Genomic DNA, 22,043 nt, shown 5'->3' with positions numbered 1-22,043 from the left:
CAGTGGTTACAGAGCCCCTCCCTCCCCTAGTAAAGCTGGGCCTACACTGGCAGAAAAGTCAGGAAAAGTCGGATTTGAATAATGCAAACTGAAGATTTCTGTTCTTGTTATGCAATATCTTACCCACAGAGAGGAAAGGGAGTTGTAGGAGTGACTAATTAGTTTACTCAGCACTCAAAGTCCCAGTGATTTCAGTGCAGCTCAACTTAAAGAAACTACTTCAGTTTCATGAATAGGGGTGGCTGAGTAGCCTGAGGGGTTAAACCATCCTTGATCCTGAAGAAGACTGACATTCAATACATGTTGGTCTGTTGAGTTGCCTCGCCCAAGCAATAAATTATTTTGCTTCATTCAAAGACAAAGTGCCTTAGTTTTTCATGGTTTTCTACATCACCTAACATCAAGCAAGCCTTCCAGAATTTTGTTTCTAAATAGATTAGATGTCTTGTCCTGAGCCTGCAAAAAGAGCAAAAAGTACATGCATGTTACAGTAGTATTTTTCACCTTCCACACCATCGAGGGGCGCTGTTTCACCCGTTTGAACGGTGACCACAAGACCCTTTGCAGAGGTCTGGCGGATCCCATATTTGGTCATTTTTACCATATAAGGACTGGTGCGTCTGACGTCGACGTACAGCGGAAAATATTACTGTGTGCGGGAAAGGCGAACGTTAGAAACAGCAATGTCCATTTTTACAGCAGGGAGAAACATGCAGCCGTGTGCTAAGGTTTGAGAAACAGGATTTAACCACGAGGTAAAGCCGGTTTGCCCTCAGCAGACCTCTGGGTACAGTCCACAGGTGGGTAGTCTGAAGTTTGCATAGGCATGTAAATGAATCCCGCATGTGCTTGGTTTGGTCCCGGGTGTCGAAGTTAGATATTTGTCTGGGCTGTCTTTTAACTTCGGCTTGCTCTTGGTAATCGTTTTGCTCGTACGTCCAACATATTCTGTTCTAATGGGTGTGTCGTTTCTGTGCGTTTTTTTTTTTTTTATTAGACATGACTTCTGTGAGCTTATCTGCACAGGTGTTGCTGATAAGAGGGCATGAGTTTGCCGGGCTTCAGGTAATTTTCTTTCCTAGCCAGCAGTAGCGAGAGGTTTTTTGTCGTAGCGCGAGTGCTGGTGTTTGTTAATTTAAGTACAATTTGGTAACTCGAGCGAGCCACTAATGCTAAATTGAAAGCTGTCATCTTCTGTTTAGACAGTTAACTCTCTCCTTGAAGTGCACATGATCGAAGAGGCTGAGAGTAGTCAGGCGAAACGAGATTTCACTTGTGTTTACTTCCGTCTTCGCCTGTATCCCGCTGGGCAGACTAGACCACTGTTTTTGTATATTCTCATTCAGTCCATTTGTTTTTCTTTTTGTTTCCAAGGAGATGCTTCCTAGATTCACTTAAACGGCACAGAGTTCAAGAACTTGGCAAGCTATTGTTCCCGTCGTCAGAGCCGCACACAAGTAAGTAAAGTATAGTATTTTTCTTGGTGTTGGTTTTCGTCTTTGGCAGAAACACAGCGTGTCGTGTCCTCTGCCGTTGACGTCCGAAGGTCGCCGTGTGATTGGTGCCAAAGTCCCACGCTAAACGTCAAACGTCAAACGCTGTACAAAATGCTGACCGGTAGATGGCGCCTTACCTCAATAGCTTCCCTCTCCAGCTATATCCTTATTATCCAAATAAGCCCTTATAAAGTGAATGATGATAACATTTAATCGTATGATGTTTTATTGATCCCTGTGGAGAAACTTCCTGTTCACGTGTCCTGCTCCAGATAGGTCACAGGCCAAGGTCAGCCACTAAACAGCACCTGGAGCTGGTGAGGATTCAGTCACTTGTTTACTCCTGGGACTTGAACCTAGGACACCAAGGTGTAGTTTAATCACTAGGCCCACACAATAGCATGTTGTTATGGTAGACCATGCTCACTCTGCCAGTGACGGCTGTGCTGCTCCCTTTTCTCCATGTGGACAGGATAATGACATGGAATGAAAAACATCCTCATTTTGAAGTCCCTCTCTTTTCTGGCCCTTTTTGTTAGCCTGTGGATTGAGATAGCTTTGCCACTATTGTTTTGGTTTTCCTCCTGTGTTTTCAGTTTATTGCATGCCAAATGAAGAAGTAATACGGTTCTTTTATGCTAAGCAGTGTGATTATGGTTGATCTGGATTTGACTGTAAAGGAGATTTGTTTGATTTGGCAAATGATTAACCTATTTCTGGTGGCAGTACAGTGTGAGTCTGACTGCATTGTACAAGCTGTATTTGTGTATGTCTTATCTTTCTGTATCCTGAACACATGATTTTTTTTTTGTCTGCAGCTACCTGGTCCTTTACCTCTAACACTATCATGCTCCCTATCAACACAGGCAATTGAACAAAGAGGAGTCATATTCCACTGACATTTTTACATTCCACTGGTGATGATGTAGAGTCTGCGCTATTTATCAATATGCCATGTGCTATATGATGGTTGTTATCTGTGCTTCACGTGCTTTGTTTTTTGGTGTTCATGTGCAATTACCTATTTTGGATGGCTTGTGATGGAAAGTGAAAGCTCTTCCTCTCCTTAACACCGACTGCTCAAGTGCCACTGAGCAAGGCACTTAACCCTCATGCTGCAGCAGTGACCCAATAGAAATGTGTGCTAATGTATGAATGCGAGACATGGCTGCATACTCAATTCACTTTCCTTTTGGGTGTACATCCATCCTTCACTTGGTCCTTTTTTGGGGTCACCCAGCAGCTTGTTGCACTTACAGTATATTTACCTGGATACTACATTTGAGTAATATGTGTGTAACTGTTGTTTACAATGTAACTTTTTGTTGAGCAGGGGTGATACACGTGTTGGTTCACCACAGCTGATTTAATATGGAGAAAACACTGCGATTCTCTCTTCTCCTTCACCATATGGGTGCAACTGGATAGTGGCTAGATCCCCTCTTAAAATAATCTGTCATTTGTAGAATATTGCAACATCACTTCCTCATTGCAACTTTAGTTCTTGCATTCAGTATGTGCATCACAGTATTTCGCCATGAGGCACTGAATTGTGAGCAGCTGCCTTGGGGCTCAGTGGGTGTATACTTTCGCCTGTCTGTGAGTAGTCCAAAATTTGATCTTGTACTTTTAAACATAATAACAGAGAGCAAACATCGCCAGAAATCTATTTTGAAGCGATATGTAAATAATTATATAACTCTTTGTCCCGTCTGTCTGCATCTGTGGGAGATAGTTTGATATATCTGTAATAATGCGTTACACTGACCTAGTACGACCATTATTACTACTACTACTACTAATAACAGCTTAATTACATTGTGGGCGTGTTTTTACTGTTGTTCCTCTTTAATTCAGAAATGTCTTTTGGCATTTATTTTTGATCCAAGGACCGTAGGCGTTAGTGAATTGAGTTCACCTCAGGGTTTACTATTGCGCAGCACAGTATTATTTTTCATAACGCACTCAGTATAGGCAGTAGTCCAGTGCATGGCGGTGCAGTAATGCTGCTTTCCTCCAATAGATTCAAAGTGTGCGCCCTGGCCGACAATGGAGGGCCTGGGAGTGGGAGGATCAGCTCGGCAGCGATCCTTCTGGCTTTGTTACGCCTGGGAAGCCATTTTGGATATCTGCTTGTTGTGCATGAGCATAACACTCACTAGCTACTTGCAAACTTTTGAGTCTGTTTGTCCACGGGGGGAAATATTGTTGCCGGATTTGTGGGTACTAAGTATTTAATACCCCCAGGTTCCCATATCGTGGATAGAAGCGTCGGGATGCGGGCAGAAGTTTGCGCATCTTCCGTGATAGTAATGTGTGGATCTTGTTCCTTTGGATTGCGCTCAGAATAATAACATACATGGACTCTTACTACACGGGCAAGTGGATGCAATACTGTAGATAATTCCAGTACATCGCTTTATTATGCATGTTAGTCGTGGAATAGAAATATGTAGCCGATTAGTATTAGGTATATTTTGTCCTTGCTGAGCTCCTTTACCCACAATAGTTTTGACAGCGAACGCAATCCCAGGCCTCATTTCCAAGAGATTTTATGGACCTGCGATTTTATCAGACACTTCTAATCTCACGCCCAACGCTTGTCGTGGCCGATAATTGCTTTTATTGACAGCGAAATGTTAATTACACCCATATGATAAGTGTGGGAATAGTGTGCCGTTGCCCAAGCCTGCGTTGTTTAAATACATGGCGTCTAAATTTAGCAGTGGATATTCTGAGAGCGTACCCAGGCTTATATGTCATTTGGATAGAGACGAGGCTATATGTGGTCACCGTGAGCCTTCAAATCTAATGCCTGTAAAATAGGACCGCTCTGAAACAGTATTTTGACAGTGAGGTGGACCAACCACAGGCTCAATTGTTCGCCCTACTCGTCATAGCTGGTTTGCGTAAAGGAGCCAGCAAAACAAAACAGACGTGTGTGTGTGTGTGTGTGTGTGTGTGTGTGTGTGTGTGTGTGTGTGTGTGTGTGTGTGTGTGTGTGTGTGTGTGTGTGTGTGTCAGAGAGAGAGAGAGATGCACAGTAAAGAAGCTGTGACGTGTGGCATGTCACTGTTAAGACAAGAGTGTGTGTGTGTATGTTGCGATATTATTCAGCCTGTCTCCTGAGTAACATTTAAATCAAGTTTCCATGGGCTTTTTTCCCCCAAGAAGATTTTACAGATATGCACCTGTAATGTGCATTCCCATGCCAAGACAAACTGAGAAATAGATCGTGCTGTTTATAAATAATCTTATGGCCAGACTGCAGTCACAGTTCAGTCAGGCTGAGGGTTGAACTCCAGTTTTGTTAAAACACAGTCTTAGACCTGTATGTGTGCCAACCTTATACAGTAGGAGCATCTCACACAACCCAAACCAAAATTCTAGCCCATACAGTTCATAGGAGGTTGGCATTGCAAACTGGATTGCCCATAATCTGTGCCTGCTTAATGATTTACTGTACCAGTTATACCAGTTGGCAAGCAAAACGACTAATCCTGGTTGAATTGTTGTGCTCCCCCTGACTTTTGGATGTTTGTTTCTGTTTATCCCTCCCTTTGAGCTTATGAGTTAGAAGTGGGATTTTAACTCTGATTAAGATTAACAGTCGTCAGATTTTTGCGGTGGATTTGTTAAATGCCATCTGTTGCTGTGGTTCTTCCTCCTTTGATCGTCTCCTCTTGTTTGATTGAACTGCTGACTTGAAGCTCCCTGGAAGAGTTCCCTTGATGGCAGCTATGTCAGTGTGGCTTTGGAGGTGTGAAGATAGTGGGAAACTTGTTATATGTTCAACATAGACGCTTTATTTGAGATGTGGTTCGCAGCTTGTTGTGACCAGAAGGGCTGAATCAACCCAAAAGTACAGACAGGGTGGATAGCACCTGTTTTTTAAATGATTTTGAGAGCAGTAGTGCTTTCCGTTGAGATTAAACCTTAGTTGAATATGGCTAGAGTTGAGTCCATTCAAGCCAAAGCATCTTTATTCTTTACCAGTATTTTCATGTGTAACTTTTGTGATGTGCTAGAGCCAGGCTGCTAGGATACATGCCACTCCCCTTGGGCTATTACGCAGTTGCATGCAATTTTGAATCACACCAGTAGGTTTTAGGAACATGCCTTGTTTCATAACAAAGATTTCAACAGCGTGTTCACATAGTAGGCTATAAGTTTCACTGAGAGGCTCAACCCTCTGGGGCAGTTGTTTCCCGCCCATTACCTAAACATAGCTCCACCCCTGGCTGTTTCTGGTTACATTATGGGCTACTGCTTTGTCTGTGTGTGGAGCTTACTCACCCAGTCACTCCTGAACTGCATGTCCCTGGTGAGAAGTCTGCTCGATACAAACAGCGAGAGGATCGTAATTGTTTCAGTCCCATCTCTACCAGCCAGTCCTGTCTGTTGCCATCTGCTGCTCTGAAGAGAAGAGAGAAGTTATTCATTACAGCCCTCGGTAGTCCTTGTCAACAACAAGCGTGAACAAGGATGCAGGAAGAGGTCGGCCAAGTCTTGTCCACAGGCAGAGCCACAGTAGCATTGTTGTGTTCCTGGGGAGTGGGAAAGTCCAGCAGTTCTCATTAGTGACTGGCTGGGTTGGGTTTTTTGAAATGGTTGTATAGTGTAGCAGTAACTGCTGGTTGTATTTTCTTGGAGTGCAGCCCAGTGAATACGGCTGCGATTGATTAGGGGAGAGGCACTGAGTTTTACCAGTGTAGGATTGTATTTAATGTGTGTGTCTTGTTTAATGATAATTACACAGAGGCAAAACTTGAGCTCATTAGCAGAACTATTTTGACCGTTTTTTTTTTTAATGTGCAAAATCAAGAGACAGGCTGAATGAGGTAGTGCATGTGATTTTGATAGTGAATGATTTTACTGCTGTGTATGTGCTGGCTATCTCCGTACCTCTGCTATGGCCTAAAGAGTCCTGTCCCTTGCACCCTAACTCTTGCAGTCTAAACAAAGAAGAATGACCATGGATTTTTCCCATCTGCACACATACACGCCGCCACAGTGTGCTCCAGAAAACACCGGCTATACCTACTCTCTCAGGTGAGACCTCACTGCTGTGCTGCGCTGGCTGCACCATCCAACATGCAGGCCCACTGCACTTCAGTCGCACTCGGCCTCTCTGCTGTGACTTCAAGCTGTCAGGGCAATTGACTTAGGTTGAGTTGGAAATTGTCCTTGAGTCCCTGCTGCTGCATTTGAATCAATTTTGGCCCTTTGCAAGTGCATCACAGCTCTCCACATGTTCAAAAATGCACTCGACTAGCAACTCATTGCATATTTCAGATGGCTGCCAGATGCCTGGTTATAGTTATCATCAGTTTTACCTCCTTGCCCACCCAGCTAGCTGCTGTTTTTTTCTGCCTGAATATAGGGTGCTGTTGAAGCTTGCCAGCCTTCTGATGCAGCTATATCAAATGCTGTTGTCTTTTTACACTCACCTTATTACGATTGAGTAGCAGAATGATAGGCCTCCAGTCTGATTAACACTCAAGTTTTTTTGCATTTGCTGCTTATGTGTTTCTTGCCCATGGATTCATTCCAGGTCTCCGATTATAAAAGCTCTTAATGATAATGAGCTCGTATTGCCTTTAGGATCCAGCTTTCATCAATAGCCAAACCCTGTTTTTCTCACTTGACTCAGATCATGCAGATATCAGCTTCCCATTTAAAACTAGTGGGAAATTGGCTATATGCATAATTGCAGTCTGAAACTAAAATATCTTTGATCTGAAACAGTGTTGTTTGATATTTACTAATAAGTTCAGCCCTGCGGTCAGAGAAATAAAGTCCTGTGATAGTGGTTTTGATGAATCATGCCATGATTCAGCCTGATGTTGTGTGAATGCACTTGTGCAGTTAATGGGGAGTGAGGGAGCTATGCAGGCTAAAAACAAACCATGTCCCAAGCTTCCCATATACACACTATTTTGAGATTGTAGAGCCAACATATAACTAGCCTTCTTCACACACTGTTCTCTTTGTTTGGATAATTCAAAACTAGAGAGTCCATGTGGGATATACACACACCATTCCTGACCACACTATTCTTTCATCGAGTTTGGCAGTGCATCCCTTGCGCTTGGGCTCCTCATTCCAGGACATATAGGTGTGGTTGGTGCTCCACCTGGGGTGTGTGTGTGTCTGTGTGTGTGTCTGTGTGTGTGTGTGTGTGTGTGTGTGTGTGTGTGTGTGTGTGTGTGCGGTGGAATGTTGTCGTCAGTGTTGTCACTGCTGATGCCTCCGGCTGAGAAAGTGGAGAAAGGCATTTGGGTGTGGAAACCACAAAGTAAAACATCACCTTTCCCCCTTTGCTTTGCTCAGATTCCTACATTAATGTAAAGGAGAAACGTTTAATGCAAGTGAGTGTGAAACTCTGCCTCATAAAGGTGTGCAGGCGTGTTTCAACAAACAGCCCGTCTTTAGATTTACAACTTGGTTTTAGAGAAATGCAGAGCACACTATCCTGAAAAGAAAACCTCAGTCAGCAGACGAACTGTGTCCCCTCTCCCATTCAGCTGAACATGTCCAGGCAGCAGTCTCTGAAGGAGTTTTGCTGTATGATATTTATTAGTTACATTCTATATTTAATGCGTCAGCAGCTCTCATTTTTACAATTTGTGGGCGAGGCCTTGACTCACAGTGGATTTGCCTATCGGGTTTTGTCTTGTTGGTAGTGAAGAATTGCAAAGTAACATAGAACACTCAATGACATTAGCACTGGATTATCTGATAGGTGTTTTTGTCCTTATGCCACATTCAGAAAGTAAATGTCAGAGTGAAGAATTATAGGTGACTTGTTCCAACTCTACCACATGCTTTGTTCACCTGTTTTTGTGCATGCCTTGAAGGTCTTTGGCCCTACAAGACCCTTGCAGCTGTAAATAATTTTTGTATAGTTGTTTTTTTTTTTTTTTTTAGAGCGGATCCCTCTTTTAACTTAAAACAATAAACTGAAGTATATTACAGAATACAAAAGAAATGAATTTCCATTATACTGATTGTAGGTCAATTTTAAAGCATCCATTGGCGCAATCCAGAAGTGTGAAATCCTGTTTTGGTAACAGGTCTTAAGTCACCCTGTGGAGTGAAGTACAGCAAGATGAAAGTAAAAAAGCTCATTTCACACACTACTGGAATGCGACAGGTAGACTGAACGGCTGGAACAAGCTAATCATGTTTCTCTGTCTGTAGTCAGCTGAGACACTGTTAATGAATCTCACAGTCGCCAGAGTGGCACTGATCCCAGGATTAGACTAATAGTTTATGTAACTTTACTAGCCATTTGAAAGAACAGTTTTTTTAATTGGTGTATTTATGACAGCTGGAAATCCGTTGATTCATAGATCCCATAGAAGACAGGCAACTAACAGGGTTATTGCACTTCTTTATCACAGGTTATTTTATTGGTAGCAATTGCCAGTGTATTGCTACTGGTTTGAATTTCAGAAATATCATCAGAGAGGTAGGCTAATTGTGTTACACTCTCAGAGGGTTTGTGTGTGCTCGTCAATGAATGGGAAAGCAGTGCAGAGACGGACGGTGTCAGGTGACAGAAACCGTTGGCCCATCTGTTGTCAAAACTCAAAAGACCACAGACAAGTTTGTGGCACTGAATGATGAAGAGAGAAAAGGCCGTGTTTCATTTCCATGCACACTCAAAGCTGTTGAAGCCCTCAAACCAGAGAGAGAGTGTCCAGTTGAAGGGAGAGACCATTACGACTTGGACCACAAGCTGTGCATGAATTGTCAGTTTGAGACCATTGTAACAAAATGAATATTCATTAAGCAGGGAGGGAGAAGCTTTCCTTGAAGATTTAAGACCTAACACGGGCTGAACTAGTGTAACCGGAGGCCTCTCTGCTCTCTCACTTCCTCCCAGGTGCTCTCATTCCTCTCTTTGCTTGTTTTGAAAGAAAATGAGCCATTTTTTTCATTAAAGGGAGTCAACAAGGCTTCACCCCATCCCCTCCATCCCCTTGAATGGACTGCTAAATACTATATGATGCACCAAAGACCCCCGAGGAGCTTCTTGAAACAGTGGCCCAAAATTCATACTGATACATTTGCTACCAGATAGGACCATGTCTGTATCATAATATAGATATGAATTTTTAATTCCCTCCAGTCTTAAATATTTTGAGTCATACTGAATGAATCATGTTTAACCAAACATGTTAAAATGCCTTGACTATAGCCACATCTAGCATTTTAACTCTTCATTAAAAATGTTTTCACTGCTACGCTAGGAGATCAGCCCAGTCATTCAGCTCAATTCTGATGGGTTTTTATAATCACATAATATTTAGCTCGAAATTTCTTGTTATATTTCATAATTGGCAAAAATTGTTACTATGGCTTTCATTTTCTATGATGAAACTTGAAAACACTCAGAATGATAGACAGCGCTTTGAAAAACATAACCTGCACTTTGGCAAAATGATTGCTGGCATTAAAGTAAACACAGTTCTGCTTGTTCTTACCTGGACTTAGACCTTTTCTTCACAAGTAACAAGTAATATGTGACTTATTACAAGAAGCGATACCTCCAAAGCAATAAAATGTATTTTAGAAGTACACAGCGGTTCATCCAGTAGTGTGTTTGTTTTCAAAGAGGATGAATAATGTTTGAGAAGGGAAAAGGTAAGCCTTCATGCGCACCGCAGACCTGTTCACCCAAAGCTAAATTGTGTTGACTGGGAAAGTCGCTGATGTCCCTCAGGGAGAAAGGTGCGACGAGTACTTGCATACATGGAAATGATTTCATTTGAACAGACGTGCTATCTCATCTTAATTTCTTTTTCTAGAATCATGTAGCTCTTATCTTTTAAGTGTTACATAAACTGGGATTTAGCAAGCACAAGTACACACTCAAATACACACTTAAGGTGAACAGTGGTCTAGAATTATGAGAAGCTGGTTTGTGGCTGGAAGCTCCCTGTTTGATTTCCCACAGCGGCTCAGAAAAACTGGGGAACAAAATGTACGAATCTTGAGGCATTTGTACTCAGTCAAACGTACTTGTGCCACAGTCAAACGTACTTGTGCCACAGTCAAACGTACTTGTGCCACAGTGGTACTTCACACTATCTACTTTTCCCTCTCTTTGAGCACTGCAAACATGACAACGTCTGACTGACAGTGACCCTGGCCTCACACAAAGCAGTTGTTTGTGTGTCTGTGTGTACGTGCGTGGTGTGTTGCAAGGCCTTTCCCTGTTTTATGATCAGTCACTGGAAGTGGGTCAATAGGACCTCCTGGTTGTAGGTTGTATTTTCCCTCGTAAGTGATACTCGAGCAGTGATGGTAGTAAGCAGCTGTAGCGATCAGAGATAATGGTATAATAGCTTTCTGTGGAGAGCAGTAGTGCATGACTTGTGTGATAAATAAGAAATTGGAAGAAATACCTGGCCAAAGTCAACCTCTTCTCTTCCCAGACATTTTTATATGCAAAGTGGGCCAAGGGGGCAAAAGCATTTTTCAATTAAAAAATATTGTTGACCTGGAAATTTCACTGACCAAGCATTTTCCGGTAATATATTTCAACCTGAATCTTATATAAATTCAAGTTAATAAGTGGAAAAAATTCCTGTTGTAAACTCAGTTGATTCTGCCATGTTTCAGGTGTGAATGTCACACCCTGCACGACAAGGTCCCAGCACGTGCCGAGAGCAGGATAGAGGTGTGTGTCTACTGACTGAGCGACACTTGGCCACTGTTGTCCATGCTGCAGTCACAGTTGTTGAGACATCTGGTGCGAATGTGCTTCAGACATGCTCCACTGGTCAAGCACTAAACAGTTACATGGCAGCAGCTGGAGGATGGCGAGCCAGCCTGTGCCGATGCATAGCAAGGCAAATATTTTCTGCAGCAGTGTCCTGCTTTCCAGGTTACAACTAGTATGATAAACAGCGCCTTGATGAATCTGCATTTTAAAGGATCATACCAGTGATTTTGCATGTTCAACCTAATAGCCACAGAAGCTGTATACTTCATGTTTCTGCTAATCTTTTCCCAAAGCAAGCAGTCTTTTCCAATATTCTTCTATTCTTTCTACGTTTTTTCCAGCTACTGATTTCCATTCATTTCACTACAATACAAAAATTAGGTTTCTGAAACATTCAGTCTTTCCTCACACCAGTATGTCATCACCGTGATAAAGTTGTCCACATAGCACTCCTGTTGTGTTTTGGTGGTGGCGTGAAATGGTTGCTGTCAGAAAATACTCTGAAATGTTTGATATACACAGTGAATGATCAGTGCCGTGGTTTATGAATGGAGTTGACTTTATTCGCTGCAGAAGCAGAACACTATAAGGAGGGTATTATATCTTTAGTACCCACGCAAGATTTGCAAAATGGTTTGTTGCGATGTAAATTGTGGGAAATGGGCCAAACTTTCAAAATCACTGGTGTGGTCCTTTTTTTTCCTTTTTTTTCTTTTTTTTTTTTTTTTAAATATGAAAACGTCCCTTTAGATATCAGCTGAATTGGGTGTGAGGCATTTGACTGCGAGGGACATGTCAGAGGCATTTCTGTCTCTGTGCCAACTTGTCTTGTGCTCTTGTGTGATGGCATTTGTCCGTTGGAAGTGTTCAAGGCCCAGCTTCTGCTACTGATCACATTCACACACTCTCCCCCTCTCTCTCGGGCAAGAGAGCTGTTTGGAGTAGTCTCCATGGCAACCGCAGCAACATGAAACGGCATACTCACAGTATGGAGAGTGAAGGACACCACAGAGAGAGAAGTGCTGTCTGTGGGAGGGAAATTGAGGATGGGCTGGAGCGATCCTAATCACAGTGCCAGTTTCTGCCCACCCAGAGATAGACAGATGGAAACACGACAGCTCTCTGCTCTGTCCCAGCCTCCCAGTCCCTGGCCTCTGGTAAATATAGGCCTCAGTGTGTCAGGGGAGACAGGACTTTGTCTACTCTCTGTAATGGTTTAGGGAACAGGAAGGCAGGGCCTGTTACGTTTCTAAATATTGTGGTCTGATTTAGCTTTTCCCCATAGACCACCAGAGGCTTTCCAGAGCTGATATTCAGGGGAAAAAAGGTTCAAAGAGGTAGCCTATAATTTCTGTAAACACAGAGTGGTCCAGCAGTGTTGAAGGGAGGAGTGCCAAACAGCTTTTGGGAATGGAAAACTTAATTTGTTTGTTTCTGTCCCTGATCTGACCAATGAAGATTTAGATGTTTTTGCTTTCAGAAAGGTACGGTGTGTTTTCCTCACATTTGTTTGTCTTTACATTATTGCATGTCTCATATCTGTGCTGTTAGAGATTGGAAAGAAAATTCATTCACGTTGTTGTGATTGAATTATAGGGCCAACCGATCTGATTATTTCTAAACGGATGGCTGCTATAAAATGGTTGCTGATGGAAAAAGTTGTAAATCTACAATTGTTTTGAAAGGTAAACAATCTAAATGTGTTATGTTTAAAAGTTTTATCTTTTCATGATTAGATTCTAGGAAAGATTTTCATTGTTTATATGCATCGCGGTTTACGTGTCACATTGTAGATATGAACTACACACTGGCTAACTAACGCATGTTTATTTTTCAAAAAACTATTTTTGACAGGCAGATTTTGCTCCATCCGGGAGTTTTATTGGGAACAACACGCCCCCTCTTCTTATAAACACCTTCTTTTTTTTCTCTCTGTCTCTTTCTCTCTGTGTGCTTGTGCTTTTTGGCACACGATGCTTTTGTAACCACACTTGTGGTTTTGAGGCTGAGATTTACAGCCCACGTGGTTTCTATAATCTCTGTTTAAGCTTTGTGGTGTGTGTGTGTGTGTGTGTGTGTGTGTGTTTGTCAGTATGTGTCCGTGTCTGTGTCCGGAGGGGTGGGGTCGGGGGTGGGGGGTCGTCAGAGGTGAAGGAGGGGGGTGTTTGACTAATTGATGTCACTGCAGTAGGCCTGCAAACTCAAAAACTTGTCAGAGTGATCGGATTTGCTGCTCACTGCTTCTTATCGCCTATCAGATCGGTTTCCGTGCTGCCATTATTATCAGCAGAAAGTTGATATCATTCATCTTAAACAGGCTTTACTCTCTGGGAACGTCTGGCAAATAGCAGAATAAATCAGTTGTTTCATGGACTTCTTCTGATTAGATTCAGTTAACATTTCTTCCGTTCTCAGATAAAGTGGATTTTATTCAGTGATGCTCTGAACTTAAGAGAGCTCTTCTCCTGAGTACTGCATTTAGCTCCAGTGGCATTCATACAAATATGTTTAAATTTGAGGCAGCTACATCATTTAGGCTACACCTGATATTAACTTGCAGTGTCAGGTTATGCCATACAGCTAATTACAGCCTTGATTTTACACCTGATATTTATATGCTTTACCATTGTGTGTATTCTATACACTTTGTGATTGGACCTCAGTTTTTGTGTACATGTATGCAAAGCAGGTTGGGGAGGCAGTGAGTCGCTCAAATGTCAGCACACTGAACATAGTAAATGTAGCATCACCAGCCTCGATGTTACTGCAGAGCCCTAACTTAATTTTCCTTTTGTTGTGGAAGAGTTTTGTCTTCAGTTCTCAAACGGGAGGCATCAGAGTTGACATGTAGGTTTTGCTGCAGTCATGTTAGCAGCTGCTGTGAGCTTCACACTAATCACACACTCATTTTCACACTAAAAAATGGAATTTCTTCTTGGCGCCAAGCACGTTCTCCTGGCAAGACAAAAGAGTGCAGAAGGCGATGGCATTTCTCCTCCATGGGCAGATAATATCTCTTTAATGTGAACACACTCTTGATGTTGCATTCACACCTGGTTGACTGGCTGAGATCTGATCAGATCTGCATGTCTGTGTGCATTTTCACTTTGGTGTTGTTGGTAACTGTTGTGTGTCAGAGTAAGGAGAAGTTTACATGAATGCAAAGTTGTTCAGTTAATCTGTGTCACTAACCTCACATTATACATAAGTTAGTAAATGCCAGATTTCAGTTAAGTCACAGGATGGCTTTGTGGTCACAGGGGCACCCCGGTGGCTCACGTGTTAGTGTGTACCACGTATCAAGGCTAAATCCTTATTGTTGTGACCCAGGTTCAGTTCTGAGCTGAGCCCTTTGCTGCATGTCTTCCCGTCTCTCTCCCCTGCCTTTCATGTCTCTCTCTGCTATCACGATCAACTAAAAAAGCAGAAATGCCAAAAATAATCTTAAAGAGTTAAGTTTCGCATAAAATTCCCACATAAACTGTGTCCATTAGCAGCCTGTTGATGTGTCCTTTAGCAAGACACTGAATCCTTACCTGTTTGCTCATTGTATGTCCCTCAGCATGCATGTCAAATAAATGCCTAAAATCTAAATTTAAATTGGTGCACATTCGAGGCCTGTCTGATCTGATTCTCCATCTGTGCAGTTATGAGAGCTGGCAGTGCCCACTGAGTGTGGGACGGCTGGGTATCAAAGCTGGCGTTATGTAAAGAGAGATTCCAGGCGGCTGAATGTCAGCATGGATGTGCCGCCTTTCTCCATAGATCGGTGTGTCTCTTCCTCACTCACTTCCTCACACACAGTGTCCACCTCTATTTATATAGTTGACGTGGGCCGTGGGGGCAGCCAGGCAGAGAGCAGCACAAAGATTGATTCGGAGTCTTGGAAGAGCTTAAATGATTTTTGCAAAGAAGTGAGACATTGTTTACAGCTTCCTCTAATATGACAGGCTGGGATCTGAGCATCCTGTAATTCTTTGAGATTGTTTCAGTTTGTTAAACAGGTGTGCTTAATGGTGATATAATATGGAGGATGTGTTTGCAAGCATACTGCTAATTCCTGGTTGAGCATAAAAATGTTGTCATAGCAATACTGTAGGTGCCTGTGGTACCAGTACAGCCTGCAGTGGCCTATGTTCACCTCTCCAAAAGTGCACACAGGGCGATGCAAGACTACACAAACTGTGATTGGTGTGCTTGGTCGCCTTACTTTACCTCCAATAATATCCCAAAACATCACTTTGGACACCATTGAATGTGTCCAACATTGGATTCTTATACCTCTTTTCCACCTAAGAGGTTCCAGGGCTGGTTCGGAGCCAGTGCCTGACTTAGAACCGGTTCTTTGTTTTTCCACCGCCCAAGCACCGGCCAAACTGGTAGCAAATCGGTTCCAAGCAAGCACCGACGGCGAGCAGGGGCTAAACAGGGGCCAGAGAAAGAACCGATGACGCGACCCACCACGTCATTGGTGGGCGGGGATACAGACCCAAAAGGAAACCATGAACACTATAAACGCATAGCTAAACATAGTCGCCGTTCGTTCTGACCACGAATACGACGGGTAGCCAGCAATAATTGCATTTTTCGCCTCTGGATCGCAATGTAGGCTTGTAAAGACACAAGCAGTATCTGCATCGCTACGATGCATCGTCCATTTGTCGTCTATGTTGGTTATTGTGATTCCGAGCCAGCGTCTCACACACCCACGTGATCACGTTTTACGCTGACGTAATGACGTGGGTCTGACTTGGCTCCGCTTGCAAAGCAAACCGGTTCTTTGTTGGAACCAGTTAAGCACTGGCTCTAGCACCATGTTCTTTTTGGTGGAAAAGGGGCATTAGAGGAAGTAAACAAAATTACTTAAGTTATTATTCATTTTTTGTTAGCACAAATGTAACTAGAGGAGTGCACTCCAGTCACAGGTGTTTCTTGGGTCATGTTTTCTCAGGACAAACAAGAACTGCAGGGCAGGCTGTGTGTCCAGCTTGTATGCAAAGTATTCAAAGTGTAACTACGGGCTATATGGAGACACATCTTTGGACACATTGTCCATATAAAGTAGTTGGTTCCGACTGGCTTTTAGACAGTAGTAGGCAGTTGTATAGAGGTGAACACAAGTAGTTTGACATTCATGTTGGTGTAGGTGCTGTAGAGAGGATGGAGTTGTACACTGACTTTTTTTTGTCTTCCACTGCTGTGGTTTCTGCTCGAAGGACCACAGTGCTGTAAGGCTTGTTTGAATGAATACAAGCCACGCTTGTCTTACTTTGGCGTGCAGATCTGCATGAGAACAGATCCAAAAGACCAGCGTGCTAAAATGTCAGTTTCAGAGTAGAGACAAGAAGACATGATTACAACCGCGTTACAAAATTACAAAAGCGTTTGAATCTGTGGCAACACGACATGATTGGTTGTCTCTACCTGAAAGAAATGGAAAAAAGTGATGTTATAAAACAGGTTTTTCAAAGGTTTTGAATCACCGCAAACATGAGAGGTCCTTGATCACTATAACTATGAGGCTGATAGTTATGTGTATCTGTCTGCTTATCTCACATACAACTGGGCCTAACTGCATGGCTGATTTGAAATTCAAGTCTTGAAAGTAGTTGAGGGGCGGTGCAGAATACCTTTTATTATAAATGAAAACTTTTACACTTCCATTTAGTATTTTGGTTGCTCATTTACTTGCATCTTAGACAGCATAGGCCTAATTAAAATACTCCACCATGTGATTACAAAACCATTTTTCCACCTCTAGCTAGTTACATTTTGGATAATCCATACTGGAGTTTGGCCACTGTATTATTTAAAAAAAAAAAAAAAAAAAAAAAAAAAAAGACGAGTGCCCATTACTTGACAGTTGGAGTAGAGAGTAACGTTAATGTTCCTGCCTGGCTGCAGGCTATACAGACAGACAAGCCTGTTTTATTTCTTGCACACACCCTGCCCTGCCCTAACGAGAGCACCCAGGCTCTGAGTTGATGGCATTACTAATGGATGCTGCATTATTGTACACTGGTGTGATAAACTAAAGTGTGTGTGTGTGTGTGTGTGTGTGTGTGCGTGCGTGTGCTGATACTCCTGTGGAAAAGTGCTTTGGCTCATGGTGCAGGCTTGAGGCTATCTGCCTTATTAGCTCTGCAGTGTTGCTGCAGCCTCAGCATTTGTGTGTCCAAAGAGTATATTACAGTATACTGTGCTCACATTGACTATAGACTGGACACACTGGTTTATCTGCCTTTAGGCTCACTGAAGCAAAGTTACTGGTCTTTAAATTTGAAAGTTGACACTCAACATAAACTGGCAAAGACAAATTTTGCATCACCCCTCGACAATTTTCAAGATTTGAATTTCAAATCAGGCATGCAGTGAACTGTATGTAATGGAAAGTTGAAAAGTTGTGCTGTCATCTCACGCAACTCTCTCAAAAGGTACACCCTCTTACCTTGCCATCTGCTCAGACCACGAACAGTCAATTCTTCATATTGAAAAGCAGACTCTGAGTCAACTCTGCAATATGTTTCTTTGATTTTCATATGGAGGACTGTACCCAACTCACAGTTTCCAAAGGACTGCATATAAGTGACTTTTAACAGCACCAATAACATTCCTTTCATCCCTCAGACATGCAAACCTCAAACATATTATGGCCAATCATGCAATACCTAACAACCAGATCTCTGTCTGATTGGTCAGACTGTGACAATATATATAAACTTGTGTATTTCCCGGACAGTGTTTGTAGACTTTTTATTGTCTGGGTCTACTTAAGCAATGTACTGGATCAGAGACTCATAGATTTTGTTATCGTCCTTCAGCACTGTCACATATTGCATGTTTTTGCCATTGTGCAGTGCTTATGTCAGTGAGTAAATGAAACCCATGCCGTGTGAGCATGCATATCACACATGGACAGACACATTTGTACACATTTCTTAGCCAGTAGAAATCCTGAAAAGTAGAGGCTTGCTCTAGTCAGATCAGGTTGACAGGGTTCTCAGGCAAAGGTGCTGCCACGTCAGGTGGAGCAGGAGGCAGAGCAAGGAGGAAAGCACATAATTGGCTCTTGATGGGAGCGTGTAATCCTCTGGGTTTAGGGCAAGAGGGACGGCCAAAGAACAACATTTACAGCTCATGCCTGCCCACACACATGCAAACAATGAAGGCAGGTCACAGCCATATTAATTAGTATGCAGTATCATTAGATGTTTGAATTTCATTATTATAACATACACCATTGCTCTTGGCCTTGACACTGACTGTTGGGTAAGAGACACTGACACAAGAGACACTATCAACAAACTGTTCTTGTTCAAACAACGAAGGCCCCTCCCTTTTTTAAGTGTCTCCAGCAGGAAGTGGATTCACGGTGCCCCAGTGAGTGGTATCGTGCTTTGCCCCTCCTTTTCATCCGCCCTGCCCTGCTTGTCTGTGGAGTTAGCCTGCATGACCTAGTTGTGCCAAACACTTAGGAGTTTACACAAGCTGCAAGGGAAGAATAGCTGGGTCCATTCAGTTTAACCTGCCATATCGTATTTGATCACACAAGATCATATTCAAGATGTTTGAATTGCTAAGCACAAGAGAATCTGAAAGAAAGACATCAGTTTGATTCAGTCACCAAAATTAGATAAAATAGATTAGAACTTGGCTGTATTTAATATAAAGTGTAATTATGCCACTTAAAATTTTTACTTTTTTTGTCTGTATACACCAGTAAGAGAACACAACTTAGAAAGGGGGTTTGGGACGGTTTGAATGAATTTCACAATTGCTGCCCTGTTCCCTGTTAATTTGGGTAGGAATGTTGGCCTTGGCACTGAAAGCTTACTCGGCCAGGGGGGTGTGGCCCAGTGAGTCACAGTTTGCAAATGCATGTCAAAGTCAATATTTGCAACATGCTCAGTGTGTTTCCACTCTCCATCGCTGGCTCCGACTTATAGTGAAGCAATCTTGGCATTCTTATAGGCCTACTGCTTTATACCAGCTTATCTAGTTTCCATTTTCCACAGTATTCTTGTCTCTCAAACACATAGTCCTCATTCTTCTTTTTTTTTTTTCCTGCTCCTCAGTGTTTGCGTGAGTCACTTCCTGTCAGCCCCTTTGGCAGTCGCAGGGAACAACACCATCACAGCAGTTTGTATGTTCTCTAAAAGGACTGCCTGTCCCTGTGTTTTGGTCACTATTGTTTAGAAAACAATGTTGCTCTTAAGTTGATTTGTTGATTTGTTAATGCAAAAGTCAGAAGTACAGGATCTCCTCGGTCAGTATTGATTTCTCTGGCTGGAATTTGTTTGGATCTGGTCAGAGCTTGTTGTATTTGAGTTTGCTTATCTCCAGATCGATTTCCCTGCAACAGAGATAAGACAAACCTCCCGCCCTCCCTTTGATACTGTCATGTAAATATCTCCTTAAGCTGTCCCTCTTGTTCTCTCTTAACCTTCCTTCCACTTTCTCTCTCTTCTCATTTCTGTCTCATATTGATAACTTTTCTCTCTGCTGTGCCCTTAACCCTCGGTCTCCCTCTCTCCTCTCTCCCTCAGCTCCAGCTACTCGACAGCAGCATTAGAGTTTGAGCAGGAGCACCAGATTGCTCCTGTGTTCGACTCACCCAGGATGTCACGGCGGAGCCTGCGTCTGCAGACCAGTGCCGGTCTCTATGGCAACGAGAGCATGGCCGACTACTCCCAGAACCACAACAGCAGCAGCTACACCAGCAGCAGGAGAGAGACACGGTAAAGCCACACACACCAGAGAGTGTTTGTATTTACATGTCCATATCTGTAGGATCATCTATTTATAATCTGTCTGACCATTTTTCTGTCAGTCTTCACACACATATCAGACGATATCCATGTGTTTCCTCTGTTTGGTCTTGTAGGACGGTGCGTAGCAGAAAGCAGCAGTCCAGCTCCAGCTCCCAGTCTTTGTCCCTGAGCCAAATCGCCACACCGAAGAAAACCCTCTCCTTCTCAGCTGTCAATACTCCTATTAGCAGCAGCAGCAGCAGCGTTGAGCAAAGCAGCGCTTCCATCCTGGAGCAGCCCAGCCTGAGGCAACGCACCATCACCACGACCACCACCACCTCCACTGTTGATGGACACTGGGGTCAGTAGCCGAAAATGAAAAACCCCACCACAAATACCTTGGTGTATTTTAGGGCTGAACAATATGATGAAAACAAAATCATATTACAATTATTCTGACAGATAACAGATTGTGATATCATGGCCGATATGATTTTTGTTTTTTTTGTTTTTTGGCATCTGTATGGGGTCAAACATAATTTTTTTTCTTATATCTGGAGAATATGATGTGCAGGTCACCATCAGGGAATCTCTGTAGCATCGCTATACTTGATTTCAAACACAATAATGTCACATTTCACCCTTATCAAAAAAATTGCTGCTCAAGTCATTTGGATATTGCAGTTGGCCCTGTTGTGATTGTTTTTTTCTTTCTTTCCTTTTTTTTTATTTTTTTTTATTTTTTTTAATAAAATTCTGATTAATTGTTTAGCCCTTGTACATATTTTGAAAGAGAGAGACAAGAAAGGCAATGATACATGATTTGTACTGTAGAAGTTAAAATGGAAATCTAATTTAATGGTTTAGTCTCCTACTAACTGAGTTATGATAATAGTCTTGTGCTGCCTCATGCTGACAGTTGCTTAATTTCTTTCCAGGGTCAGGGCATGATGCTGCACTCGCAGGTGAGTAATGATAAGCTTTTTAGAATAAACCTCTTTTATAAGTTGATTGGGGCAGAGCCTGTCAATAAAAGTTGGGCTCTGTGTGCCAGTGCTGACACTCTGTAGGTGCATCTCTGAGGATTAGCCCTAGCCTTCAAAGAGGTAGTGCACTTGTTTTACAACAGTATATTTATCTCTTTAATACATTTTCAGGGATGTCCCAAGTCAGTAACATATTTCAGCATCGGGTCCCAATACAGGCATTTTTAAGTGATTCTGATCAATATAATGTGTGTCAGCTGTTATAAGAAATAGTGCTCGCAATCATCACTTTCCACTACTTGTGGCAGTAAACAATATGATCGTAGAGAGAAAGTGTTGAAATGTTGTCCATGTGGAGTTATTTTGCTTTGCAAACTAAAATGAGCCCAGCAGCTACATGTAATGTTTACAACCAAAGTATTTCTGGTGGCAATAAAAACAGAGCCTTGTACAACACAACAAAAGTTGAGATAAATGAAATAACATTCTGAATAAGTTGTGTTTACGGTTGTGTTCAGTTAAGACCATATAATGGAAAGCAGCAGAACAGAGCCACTTGCTTAATAAATTGAACTTGATAGATAGATGAAATTGAAATGTAATTTCATTACATTGAATGACTTTGAGTAGCATTGGAAACAGCAAGCACCTTAGCTCATTATTTATACGATACGTTTTCACGCTCTTTCCTACATGAATGACACAACATTTCATGACTGCTGACTTACCTGACCAACGTAGTGACATAGAGTGATACTTTCTCATGCATGCGCTCCCACAGGGAGGAGTTCCAGCATCGGCCACAGTTCATCAAGTGTCAACGGGGACGTCAGCGCCACTGTGTCAAAGTCCCACGCCACAGTCGTCAACGGCTACATTTGTAAAGACTGCTCCATACACTCACACAGGACGGACGCCCTCACCGCACCCTCGTTGTCATCATTTTCATCAACACAGGCTGCTGCAGCTTCCGCCAGTGCCCTCGCCTCCTCTTCCTCCTCCTCTTCTTCGTCATCACCGTTTACCAGCATATATTCCCGAGATAAGAGTCGGAGGAACAAAACAGGTGAGACAT

At 42.6% G+C, this 22,043-nt stretch overlaps 1 protein-coding gene across 6 annotated transcripts in view; it reads left to right on the top strand.

Moving 5' to 3' along the window:
• Positions 1 to 664: 664 nt before the first annotated feature.
• Positions 665 to 22,043, top strand: part of sun1b (Sad1 and UNC84 domain containing 1b) — a 32,942-nt gene continuing 11,563 nt past the window's right edge. For 2 of the 6 annotated variants that reach the window (XM_030058029.1, XM_030058026.1), the window contains exons 1-6: positions 5,982 to 5,993; positions 6,451 to 6,548; positions 19,779 to 19,970; positions 20,117 to 20,343; positions 20,921 to 20,947; positions 21,750 to 22,034. In XM_030058029.1, the coding sequence (XP_029913889.1) occupies positions 5,982 to 5,993; positions 6,451 to 6,548; positions 19,779 to 19,970; positions 20,117 to 20,343; positions 20,921 to 20,947; positions 21,750 to 22,034 (841 nt within the window). Of the gene's footprint in view, positions 801 to 1,050; positions 1,066 to 1,374; positions 1,458 to 3,578; positions 3,875 to 5,614; positions 5,994 to 6,450; positions 6,549 to 19,778; positions 19,971 to 20,116; positions 20,344 to 20,920; positions 20,948 to 21,749; positions 22,035 to 22,043 lie in introns of those variants that run through there. The other 4 variants (XM_030058027.1, XM_030058028.1, XM_030058025.1 and 1 more) reach the window with 4 other exon arrangements.

The sequence above is a fragment of the Myripristis murdjan genome, chromosome 8 (genome assembly GCF_902150065.1).
Source record: "Myripristis murdjan chromosome 8, fMyrMur1.1, whole genome shotgun sequence".
Classification (NCBI taxonomy): domain Eukaryota; kingdom Metazoa; phylum Chordata; class Actinopteri; order Holocentriformes; family Holocentridae; genus Myripristis; species Myripristis murdjan.
This window is presented reverse-complemented; position numbering and strand designations above follow the sequence as displayed.